The sequence below is a fragment of the Carcharodon carcharias genome, chromosome 12, assembly GCF_017639515.1.
Source record: "Carcharodon carcharias isolate sCarCar2 chromosome 12, sCarCar2.pri, whole genome shotgun sequence".
Classification (NCBI taxonomy): domain Eukaryota; kingdom Metazoa; phylum Chordata; class Chondrichthyes; order Lamniformes; family Lamnidae; genus Carcharodon; species Carcharodon carcharias.
Genome location: NC_054478.1, coordinates 81,180,544 through 81,193,245, shown reverse-complemented (window position 1 = coordinate 81,193,245; position 12,702 = coordinate 81,180,544). Strand labels below are relative to the sequence as shown.

The following is a 12,702-nucleotide window of genomic DNA, read 5'->3' as shown; positions in this document are numbered from 1 at the left end:
TTCACACTGGTGGGCCAATTAACAGCCAGCCAGCGTGAAAGGCGTGCTGAGAAGCTCAGCGCTGCCGGGGTGGGGGTGGGATAAGTCTGCACATGTGCAGGGGAGTGCACACTGAGAACTGAAGAATTTTAAAATCAAGAATGAAGATTTTGAAAATTTGAAAATTATGTCCCCACATAGGATTCACTCACATGAACAAAGACATAGTAAAAATTCTGTCAAAACATTTTAATTTTTAAAAATTAATGTTGGAAACCTCATCCTGGATGAGGTTTCCTCAAAAATGTAAAGGCTGCCTGGCCGATTCGCCCGCACACCAACCATAACGTTAGACAGGAAGCAAAAAATAACTTTTAATCAATGGCCTTAAAAGACCTCTTAATTGCCAACGGCTGTACTGCTGACTCTCGCGCACACCCGCTGACTGAAATATCGGTTGCTATTTTATGCCCGATCAGGTCAGGTATACAGGACGCAAAATTCTGCCCTTTGTTTTGAATGCTACACACATTGAGATACAAAGCCTTTAGTTTTGTCTTTTTGTTATCTTTGTGACATCTAGTCCTGATTCTTGGTGCATTCTCTCTGTCCCTTCCTGCCATTCTATGACCTCATTTCCCCATTACAATTTTCCTCTCTTATCTTGTCTGGATTCTTTGATATGCCACATCTTTCCACATCTGGTCCCTTGCCTCCACTACTTAGTTTAAAGCCCTCTCTACTTCCCTAGTTACACGGTTCACAAGAACACTGGTCCCAGCATGGTTCAGGTGTAGACCATGCCAACAATACAGCACCCACCTTCCCCAGTACTGGTGCCAGTGCCCCAAAATGCAGAACCCACTTCTCCAACACCAGTCTTTGAGCCAAATGTTCATCTCTCTAATTTTATGTACCCAATGCCAATTTGCATGCAGCTCAAGTAATAATCCAGGGATTATGACCTTTGAAGTCCAGCTTTTCAATTTAGTACCTAGCTCCTCATGCTGTCCATGAAGAACCTCTTTCCTAGTTCTACCTATGTCGTTGGTACCTACATGGACCATGACAACTGGATCCCACCACCGCCCGCCCCTCCCCCCCAACTGCAAGTTCCTCTCCAGCCCTGAGCAGATGTCCCAAACCCACGCACCACGTGGGCAACACAGTCAGCTGGACTCTCGTTCTTTGCTGCAGAGAACAGTGTCAATCCACCTAATTATTCTGTCCCTTACTACCAGTACATTTCTTTTTGCTCCCCCCACTTGAATGGCTTCCTGTACCATGGTGCCATTGTCAGTTTGCTCATCCATCCTGCAGCCCCCACTCTCAGCCAAACAAGCTGAGAGAACCTCAAACCTATTGGACAATTGCAGCGGCTGACACTCCTGCCCTCTGGGTCCCCTCACCTGCTTCACTCACAGTGACACCCTACTGTCCCTGACCACTGACCAATTCAGAAGATCCTATCCTCAGTAGTGTGACTGCCTCCTCGTATAAAGCATCCAGGTAACTTACCCCCTCCCTGATATGTCGCAGTGTCTGCAGCTCAGCCTCTAGCTCAATGACTCTGAGCCAAAATTTCTCAAGCCGCAAACACCTCCTGCAGCCATGTTTGCCATGGATCGCAATGTTATCCAGCAGATCCCACATGCTACAGCCTTGACACATCACTTGTCCTATCATCCCTAATGTGTTTTAAATAATTACTTAATTATATTATTCGCTTATTTTGTTGCTTTTTTATATATTTTATTAACTTTACCACCAATTTGTTTACTAGTTTAAATATTAGGAATAGAATAAACCTTAGCCACTTACCAGATACTCACTAAACAGCTAGCTCCTTTCTCTGTAGGAGAGCAAGAATCAATTCCTCCAGGGTGATAAAGATAGAAAAAGGAAACGAACACTTCTTCCCCACTTCACCGAACTCCCCCTCTCACCAAACTCCAAGTCTGCATTCAGTTTCCTCAGCTCCACTCATTTGCCTAGAAGAAGAAAAATTACACTGTAGCAACAATGTAAGAGTGCTAAAGAAGGAAAGTTGGACTAGAGGCAGGTAGTGGAAATCAAGAAATGTCCCAACTCAGTGTGCCCAGATTTTCATTCTGGGTAGTGAGGGGTGAGTGGATGCTAACTAGAGTCTGGCCCACCTCCCCCAAATTAGATGTATAGACTTTTTTATTATTTGTTCAAACTTGTGGCCATCACTGGCTAGGCCAGCATTTATTGACCATCCCTATTTGCCCTTGAGAAGGTGGTGGTGAACTGCCTTCTTGAACCACCTACTCTTAGTCAAGAATGCATAATAAGGCTTGTCTGAGAGCCCAGACAAAGATTAGTCTGTTGAAACAGCTGCATGCAAGGGAAAACATTGCTTCATTAACAGCTTTCTCTTTTAGATTGATTTCCTAATTGCTCGATGTTTATTTACACAAAATAAAGATGTGTGAAGTGCTTGCAGTTTCTGCTGTTGACACTTTAAAGGGCTGGCAGATTGACACTTTTATAGGGCTGTAGTAAAAGTAGCTTTGTGTAAGAGATTTATGAAAGATTGACTCTTTTTAAAGCTTTTTCACACATGCAGTTGTTACCATACGGTTCATTGGTTCTATGCAGACTATATACTGGGTAAGTGGGCATTGAAGTGCCATAAGTTGGTATGGCAGGTATGAGTGGCCATTGAGGGTTGATGGAGGGGCATGAATAGGCATGGTTGCATGAGTGGCCTTTTGTGGGGGGTGAAGGGGCATAGGTTGGCATGGGAGGGCATGAGTAAAATGTTTTGAACTTACCTTTCAAAAGCTTTCCTCATCCAGACTGCATGACACTTTTGAGGAGCCATTAACCATGATTCATTGAAGAGCTGGCCTGACCCCATGAAAATTGCAGAGTGGTGGGGAATGCCTATTCCCGCAATGGAGCAAGCCAGGTTGGGAGTGCAGCGTGTGAGCTTGCACTTTTATCCCACACTGACAGAAATTGGGGGTGCCAAGAATGAGGCGGGGAATCCAGGAATCGGGTCCAGGTTGCCATTTTTAAAGGTCTGCAGAGTCTCCCTGACTCTGTGAAAGTGTAGCCTGTTGAGCTCAATAACTGTGTTTACTATCAGTCACATGTAGCTGTCCTTTGGATAAAGTTGCAATGTTTAAAATGAAACATGGAGGTGGGAGGTAAGGGTGAAAAATCTCACTTCACATTGACAGGGTTAATAAAGGAACATTTTTGGTAGTATCCATAGTGCAATCAGCATGCCAGAGCTTGAAGAAGGACAGAATATCATGTGTGCAAAGAATAGGTAGGAGAGATTAGCGAAGCAGGGAGAGTGAAGTGTATGTACAGTATCTGTAGTCAACGTACTTGCTTATATTTTTGTACTTGTTGGTTTTTCTTATTGGTTTTTAGATTGCAGATATATTTCAAATAAATCTTTTCACATTGCCTCCATCCTGTGCCATCTCCACTATTATTAATAAATTGAACAGCATTAATGTTGAATATGCTTATGTACTGCCAGGTTTACTGTGAAGTGGAACTCAAACGTAAAGCACTTGTGCAAGCCAATTCTGACTTAGCTGCTGCTGCAGAGAAACTTGAGGTCATTAGGAAAAAGCTTGCAGTAAGTACTATGAATTGTAATTAACCTCCTGTGAAATATGGTTTGCTTTTATTTAAAAAACTTATTAAAAGGCTATGCTATGCATTGTCAGTTAACATTTTTGTGAATTACAAATGTTGCAGTGTCAATTTGATAAGACAAATCTATATTTTAATAGCTGCAGTGAGATAAACTCACCAAAGTAACAATCATTCATTAACTCTGATAATGTTTGTTCCTTAATCTTATATTCTTCAGATATGGATAATGTGCAATGTATAACACAAGGCCACAGGCTAAGTTAGCTACCAAGTCATATGCAATATCAACTCTGATGCAATTGCTATGGCTGGATCATAAATCAATCACTACACTGACTACTATGAAATCTAGTTGCTGGTAAATTGACCCTTGATAACTCTTGAATACTACAGTAACCATTCAATGTCAAAAGCATTTATAAATCATGATTTAGTTTCTATTATGGATAGTGTATACTGGAAAAAATACATATTTCACAGCTGAAAGTATTTGTATCTGTGAACAACTCCTTGAGGAAAATAAAAGGGAAAACCATATTATGAATACCAAATCTTTGCTTAGAACTATTTTTGCTAGATATCACAAAATCTATTATGGAATCATAGAAAGGTTACAGCTCCAGAAAGAGTCCATTTGGCCCATTGAGTCCATGCCAGCACCCTGGAACTGGAACTTTGCTAGTCCCACTCCCACCACCCTTTTCATGCAACCCTACAAAATATATATTAATGGGGATATATATCATGGTGTAATCACCATCACTGGACTAGTAATCCAGGGGCCCAGGCTAATGCTCTGGGGACACATGTTCAAATCCCACCAAGGCAGCTGGTAGAATTTAAATTCAATTGATAGGTTAAAAACAATTTGGAATTGGAAGCTAGTCTCAGTAATGGTGCCATGAAACTATCATTGATTGTTGTAAAAACCCATCTGGTTCACTAATGCCCTTTAGGGGAGGAAATCTGCTGCCCTTACCTGGTCTGAACTACACGTGACTAAAGACCCACAGTAATGTGGTTGACTCTTAACTGCCCTCTGAAATGGCCTAAAAGCTACTCAGTTCAAGGGCAATTAGGGATAAGCAATAAATGCTGACCTTGCCAGCAACACCCATAAAAGAATTTAAAAATCCAATATAAAGAAAGAATAAAAGTATACAAACCTGTTGTTGGTGCATAATTGCACAATATAAAGGACTAATGACAATATTATTAATAATTTACATTATATTAAAGATAGACGTTGTGGACAATTATGGAGTGACACATTGTTAAAGTTACTAATGTTATGCTACTGCGGTCACTGTTACAGCTGAGGAGTTCTGTGTCTGGATTGAACAGTGGAATTCAGAGCATAAGCATGCTAACGCATCATGGTATCAATCTCACCTACGAAGAAACTAGTATCATTCAAAACTGCCACATTAATGCAGCTTTCCATTTAACCTTACATTTTAAATTTATCTTTTCTCCTCCCATGCCAGAAAAGATGGACAGGTGGCCTCTGAAAGTTGATTTATAAATCTACACACAGCACTGCACAAAAGGGCTCGGAGTGATATTCTGCAATTCTTCCCAGTTAAGAATCACCTTGCCTCTTCTCAGTGGTAGATACATTGACATGTGGAGAATTGAGAATGAAAATTTCATTCTTATAACTCCATAATTTGTTATGACTATGGCCAGAATCTTCGGGTCAGCGAGCAGGGGCAGAATGACACGCTGTGATGTTGGGCGTGTGTCCTGACATCACCGTGCATCATTCCAATCTTCAGTTCGGTGGGCGTGCAGCGGAGTCGGCTGCACGCTCGCCGAAATGTCAAAGGCCTATAAAGGCCATTTAAAACCTAATTAAAATAATTAACTGAGCTGCCCTGCCCGTCCAACCTTAAGGTTGATGGGCAGGCGAAGAGCCCAGGCGGCCTTCGCATTTATCATGAAACCTCATCCACGGGCGGGATGACGTTTCATGAACGTTTTTAAAGATTAATAAAAAATTTTAATAAAGTTCATTGACATGTCCCAGTTCATGCGACACTGTCACATGAGGGGATATGTCTTAAATTTTTTTATTTTTCTTTATTAAAATTTAAAAAAATCACACTAATTTCCCTGAGGCAACTCCATGACTCGGGGAGATTTCTGTATTCTTTCGCACGCATGTGTGGAGGAGCGCAGGCCCTGACTCAGCCTCGCACAGGGAGCACTCAGCACTTCCGGGTGAGCGTCACGCTGGACGGGCCTTAATTGGCTTGCCCACGTAAAATGGCAGCATGCAGCCAATTGCGGGCAGCGATCGGCTGCGTGCCCACCCACACCCACTCCCACCCAACTCCCCCGATGGGGAGAAAATTCTCCCCTATGGGCTGGATTTTAAGTCTCAGGTTGAAGCCCTGATGTTGGTTGCATTTGATCCCAACGCCACATTATGGCAACACTTTGATGGAATCTCACTTTGGCAGGATGAGCATTCCATCAACACCAGTGGCATGACAATGACCCATGCCAAAGTTCTGGATTCACAGAATCACAGAATCACAGAATCACAGTGCAGAAGAGACCCTTCGGCCCATGGAGTCTGCACCGACACATGAGAAACACCTGACATACCTACCTAATCCCATTTACCAGCACTTGGCCCACAGCGTTGAATGTTATGACGTACCAAGTGCTTATCCAGGTACTTTTTAAAGGATGTGAGGCAATCCGCCTCCACCACCCTCCCAGGCAGTGCATTCCAGACCGTCACCACCCTCTGCGTAAAAAATGTTTTTCCTCACATCCCCCCCTAAACCTCCTGCCCCTCACTTTGAATTTATGCCCCCTTGTGACTGACCCTTCAACTAAGGGGAACAACTGTTCCTTATCCACCCTGTCCATGCCCCTCATAACCTTGTACACCTCGATCAGGTCACCCCTCAGTCTTCTCTGCTTCAACGAAAACAGCCCAAGTTTATCCAACTTCTCTTCATAACTTAAATGTTTCATCCCAGGCAACATCCTGGTGAATCTCCTCTGTACCCCCTCCTTCCTATAATGTTGTTACCAGAACTGCACACAGTACTCACTAAGGTTCTATACAACTCCAACATGACCCCCCTACTTTTGTAATCTATGCCTCGATTGATAAAGGCAAGAGTCCCATATGCCTTTTTCACCATCCCACTAACATGCACCTCTGCCTTCAGAGATCTATGGACACACACGCCAAAGTCCCTTTGTTCCTCAGAACTTCCTAGTGTCATGCCATTCATTGAATGCTTCCTTGTCAAATTACTCCTTCCAAAGTGTATCACCTCACACTTTTCAGGGTTAAATTCTATCTACCACTTATCTGCCCATTTGACCATCCCACCTACATCTTCCTGTAGCCAAAGACACTCAACCTCATTATTAACGGCCTGGCCAATTTTTGTGTCATCCGCAAACTTACTAATCCTACCCCCCAAATAGTCATCTATGTCGTTTATATAAATGACAAATAATAGGGGACCGAGCACAGATCCCTGTGATACGCCACTGACACTGGCTTCCAGTCACTAAAGCATCCTTCTGTCATCACCCTCTGCCTCCTACAACTAAGCCAATTTTGAATTCATCTTATCAAATTACCCTGTATCTCATGTGCATTTGCCGTATTTATAAGTCTCCCATGTGGGACCTTGTCAAAGGCTTTGCTGAAATCCATGTAAACTACATCAACTGCACTAACCTCATCTACACAACTGGTCACCTACTCAAAAAATTCAATCAAATTTGTTAGACATGACCTCTCTCTGACAAAGCAATGCCCACTATTCCTGATCAAACCTTGCCTCTCCAAGTGGAGATAGATACTCTCCTTCAGAACTTTCTCCAATAATTTCCCTATCACTGATGTGAGACCCACTGGCCTGTAGTTCCCTGGCTTATCTCTACAATCCTTCTTAAATAGCAGAACCACATTAGCTGTTCTCCAGTCCTCTGGCACCTCCCCCGTGGCCAGAGAGGAATTAAAAATTTGGGTCAGAGCCCCTGCGATCTCCTCCCTTGCCTCCCTCAGCAGTCTGGGACACAAATCATCTGGACCTGGAGATTTGTCCACTTTTAAGCCTGCCACTCCCTACATCAATTTGCTTAAGAACCTTGCAGTCTCTCTGCCCGAGTTCGATACTTTCATTCTCATTCTCTTGGGTGAAGACGGATGCAAAGTATTTATTCAATACTCTAGCAATGTTCTCTGACTCCACCCATAGATTGCCCCCTTGGTCCCTAATGGGCCCTAATCTTTCCCTGGTTATCCTTTTCCCATTGATATACTTATAGAATATCTTGGGATTTTCCCTACTTTTACCAGCCAGAGCTTTCTCATATCCCCTCTTTGCTCTCCTAATTGCTTTCTTAAGCTCCACCCTGCACTGTCTGTACTGCACTAATGCCTCTGCTGATTTGCTTCCCTTGTACCTGCAAAAAGCCTCTCTTTTTCCTCTCATTGTAACCTGAATGCCTCTCATCATCCATGGTTCTCTGGGCTTCTTACTCCTTCCTATCACCCTAGAGGGAACATGTTGAGCCTATACCCTCCCCATTTCCTTTTTGACCACTCCCCACTGTTCCTCTGTTGATTTCCCCACAAGTAACTGTTCCCAGTGTACCTTGGCCAGATTCTACATTATTTTACTAAAATCCACTCTCCCCCAATCCAAAACATTTTTTTGCAACTTGTCGATTTATTTGTCCATAACAAACTTAAACTGTACCATGTTGTGGTCGCTATCACTAAAATGTTCGCCCACCACTGCCTCAGCCACCTGTCTGGCTTCATTCCTCAGAATTAGGTCCAGCACTGCGCCGTCCCTTGTTGAACCCTCTACATATTGACCTAAAAAGTTCTCCTGTACACATTTCAAGAAATCCACTCCATCCAAGCCCTTAACACTATGTCTATCCCAATTAATGTTGGGAAAGTTGAAATCACCTAATATAATTACCCTATTGTTATTGTTTATACACACCTCCACAAATTGTGCACATATTTGCCCCTCAATTTCCCACTGACTATCTGGAGGTTTATAATAAACACCTAACAGTGTTCAATGTTATAGACATATTTGAGGCAGGTTTCTGACTGGATTCTTGTGTAGAATTTTCGGGTCACTGGACGGCCGTGATCGGCGGGTCTGAGAGCAGCAGGAGAACAGACCGCCAACTGCGATCGGCTCCCGACCGCGATTTCACACTGGCTGGCCAATTAACGGCCAGCCAGCGTGAGTGGTGCGCTGAAAGGCTCAGAGCTGCCAGGGTTGGGGCAAGAGGAGGGTGAGCACTGATGTCAGCGGGGCGTGGGGGAGCATTGAAGGAAAGCTCCCTGAAGGCGGAGAGCTGCCTCAGGGAGCTGACAAATTTAAAATCAATAAAAACAGAATGTAAAATTGGGAAAAAAATAACCACCTGTCAAAATGAGACACTTCAACATACGGACGATGACATTTTTTTCAAAACATTTTAATCTTTTTTTAATTAACCATGGAAACCTCATCCTGCCCTTAGATGAGGTTTCCTCAAAAATGCAAAGGCAGCCTGGCCGATTCACCCGCCCACCCACCATAATATTGGATGAGCAGCGAAAAATCAGCATCAATTGCTACTTAATAGGCCTCTTAATTGTCAGCGGGCACGCTGCCAACTCTTGCATGCGGCCGCCAACCAAAATATCACGCGAATGCACAATGACGTCGGGACGCTTGCCTGACGTCATTGTGTGCTATTTCACACTCGAGTATGTCGGGCGCGCCCCTGCATGCTGAGCAGAAAATTCTACCCCTTGTCTCTGCTGGAGACCTTGTCTGGGGTAGGGGCAAATGTCATGATTGCTGCAAAGCTTTGATGCACTGAGTGAGATTCCAAGGACTACCATGGCCCTTAAAATTTTAAAAGTTTGCACCCCCATCCCTCTACTCACATTTACCACTCCCTTTCTTCAAAATTACACTGGGGAACTTGTGTAATTCCAATGGAAACTCTTCCTCAATATCCATAATGCAAGAAGGACCTTCTACTGGGTAACTCAAAGCCTGCATTGCAGTTACATTCAGAATAGGGATATGAATTTGCCCACCTTAGTCCGACTGTGTGTGAAAGAGAAGGAAATTTGATTGGAACCATTCCATCATGAAGCACGTCTGAGAGCTGGCATTGATGGTGTTGTTGGATATCTCTGAATAACAAAAGCGCATTCTCCTTACGAAGGAGGTCACTGTGGTTTGGGGAGATGGCTAAGAAGAAATTTTTGAAAAGTAAAAATGCAACAAAGAACTTCTGAATTGAACATTCTTTTAAGTATTTGAAGCTTTTCCACCCAAATCAGCTATAATCACACTTAAAAAAAAAACAAATATTTAAAAAGTCCAATAAATTCAGATTGTTTAAACATAGCTAAGGCATTTTTTATTGCTGACTTTTCCTGTCCCTTATAATCCTGTCATAAAATTTTGATTATTTAGATGCTGAAATCAGATCTAAAATTGTTATCTTGTTTTTTTAAAGAAGAATCACAAAGCCCCATTTAACAAAAGTGTCATTAACATTGAGAATTTTATGGTTGTGACTACTTTTGTGGTGTGATAGTCAAAGGACTGCATGGATTCACAGCACCATGAACATTAGAAAATGAACACCTAAAAGCACAAGCCACCATGCCATTGTACTATAGATCATGGATCGTTACCTGTGTTGTATCAAACAGGATTCCTTTTAAACGCTTCTCTAAAATTATAATTTTTTTAGCTTTCTTAAGTGTAGAGTTACTACACCTTTGAATGTTGATTATCTGTAATAGTGTAGCAACAGCCAAACCCATGAAAAGAGTAACATTTTCAGTTATAACAGAATTCATTAAAATGGAGGAATCTAGTTAAATGCTGGGTATGAAGTGTGTTTTAAATTGCACCTGATGATTAAGAACAAATGTACTGGGCATTTAATGTGTAGAAGGACTGCAAGATAATTAACTGGCATGCATAAAGATTCATGCTTTAGACAAAATTTTAATTTCGCACATAAATGTGCCTGATGTAGGCAGCATTTAATCACATAGCTGACAGGAGTAACTACTTTCATTTAACCTTGACTGAAGATCATGAATTCTAACAGGTTTAATTGGATACATCATTTAACAGAATGAACAGAGCAAATTTTCTTCAATTCATAGGTTCTGATTGACATGCACCAGCAATAAGGCCTAGTACAATTAAAGCTGATCTGCATTTGTGGCCCTGGCAGACATTGCCATAGTGATGTGACACTGTTTGATCATCATGGCACCAAAACTTGATTGAACTTTCACTTGTTTTGAAAAGGGCAGCACTTCAAATACAAAGAGATTCAGAGAGAAAATGTAGCTACTTTGAAATTATCTGCAAACATCAAAATATGCATCTGCATTTATTCTAAAACTACTCATATTAGTATATAAAGAAAAAAATACATATGCTTTTTCATATTTAAAATTATTTATAATAGTCAAAAGCAGCATAGATATTTTCCTCATAGATTTGAAATAACTAATACAGATTAATATTTATATTAATATCTTCATTTACATTACCTTCATTTTAACAATACAGGATGAAATTTAAGGTGTGTTTTTTGAAACATTAAAAAAATGTTGCTGGTCTCAGCATTCTGTCTTATTTAAATAAAATATTAGAAAAATACATTGTGTATGATATTTTATGCATAATTTCCAAGATAATGTACATTGCATGCATGCTTGAAAATTAGCCTTTAGATATTGTACACAATTTATTCTGAGCATAGATCATCTACCTAAAAGATTAATTCTGTTTCTATCCCCACAAATGCTACCTCACCTTCTCAGTATTTCCAGTATTTTTTGTTTTTATTTCAGATTTCTAGCATTTGCAGTATTTTAATTATTAATTAATTGTAATTATATCATAATATCATTTAAGACAGAGTTGAGGAGGAATTTCTTCTCCCATAGGGTCATTAGTGTTTGGAATTCTCTTTCCCAGTGAGCAGTGGAGGCTGCATCGTTGAATATATTCAAGGCTGAGTTAGATTTTTGATCGACAAGGGAGTCAAGGGTTATGAGGTCAGGCAGGAATCTGGAGTTAAGGCACTGCCATATGGGGTTTGATCTTGTTGAATGGTGAAGCAGACCTGAGGGGGCGAATGGCCTACTCCTCCTATTTCTTATGTTCTCATATGTCTTCAACACTGGTTAAATTCAGAGCCCACTGGAATAAAAATGTAATCAAACAAGTAGTACTCGTCACCATTTTATTTGTTCTCTAGTATCTCTTATCCTCAATGGATGTTGATTTGATTTTTTAAATTTTACCTTGAAACCATTTCAGAAATTAAAGTACAATGGATCATGTCTTTTTTGTGTAAGTTTTTTCTGCACAATCTTGCCTCCAATGCGAATGTAGATGATTCTTTTTTTCACCATTCCTTTTCTCTCATGGGCATAGTTTATTTTCTGTTTTGACTGGGAAATTGTCCAGCTTTCTCCTTTTAGAATGATATGACGGAAGTTTATATATTATCTGTAGTGATCAGCAGACATATTGGCTCCCTTAATGAGCAGCCAAAGGTTATGTAACCAAGTTCTTATAATTCACCATATATAACCGCCAATGGATGTCAAATGATTTAATTATTCAAATATTATTTACATGAATAATAAATTATATTTTGCATATACAGAATATGCCAGTACAAAATAGTGCCTATTGAAAATTGTGGCAAATCTCAGGGAAAAGAAATCAGTCTTTTACGCCAGGGACATTTCACTGGCAGAAGTTCTAAGTTCTGCATTTAAAACCAGAAAGAACAATGTGTTGAATTTTTAAACAAAATGTATATGAGGAATTTTAACCTTTTCAGCAGGCAGGTGTGGAGTTACAATCACCCAGATTACTTACATTTCAGAAAGCTGCCAGAATCCCATTGTTTGACTTTTAACCTGCTCTATTCAACAAGCAGCAAAGGCACCTACCCAACACACATAGTGTCCTGATAATGTAATTGATTACCTAATAGCAATTTTAACTGGAGACCTGGGAGAGGAAG

The 12,702-nt window shown here is 41.1% G+C and overlaps 1 protein-coding gene across 1 annotated transcript in view; it reads left to right on the top strand.

The window, feature by feature from the left end:
• dnah9l (dynein, axonemal, heavy polypeptide 9 like) overlaps positions 1–12,702 on the top strand; it is a 393,205-nt gene that overhangs the window by 272,528 nt on the left and 107,975 nt on the right. Inside the window, exon 41 of the mRNA XM_041200867.1 lies at positions 3,500–3,601. Within this exon, the coding sequence (XP_041056801.1) occupies positions 3,500–3,601 (102 nt within the window). The remainder of the gene's footprint in view (positions 1–3,499; positions 3,602–12,702) is intronic.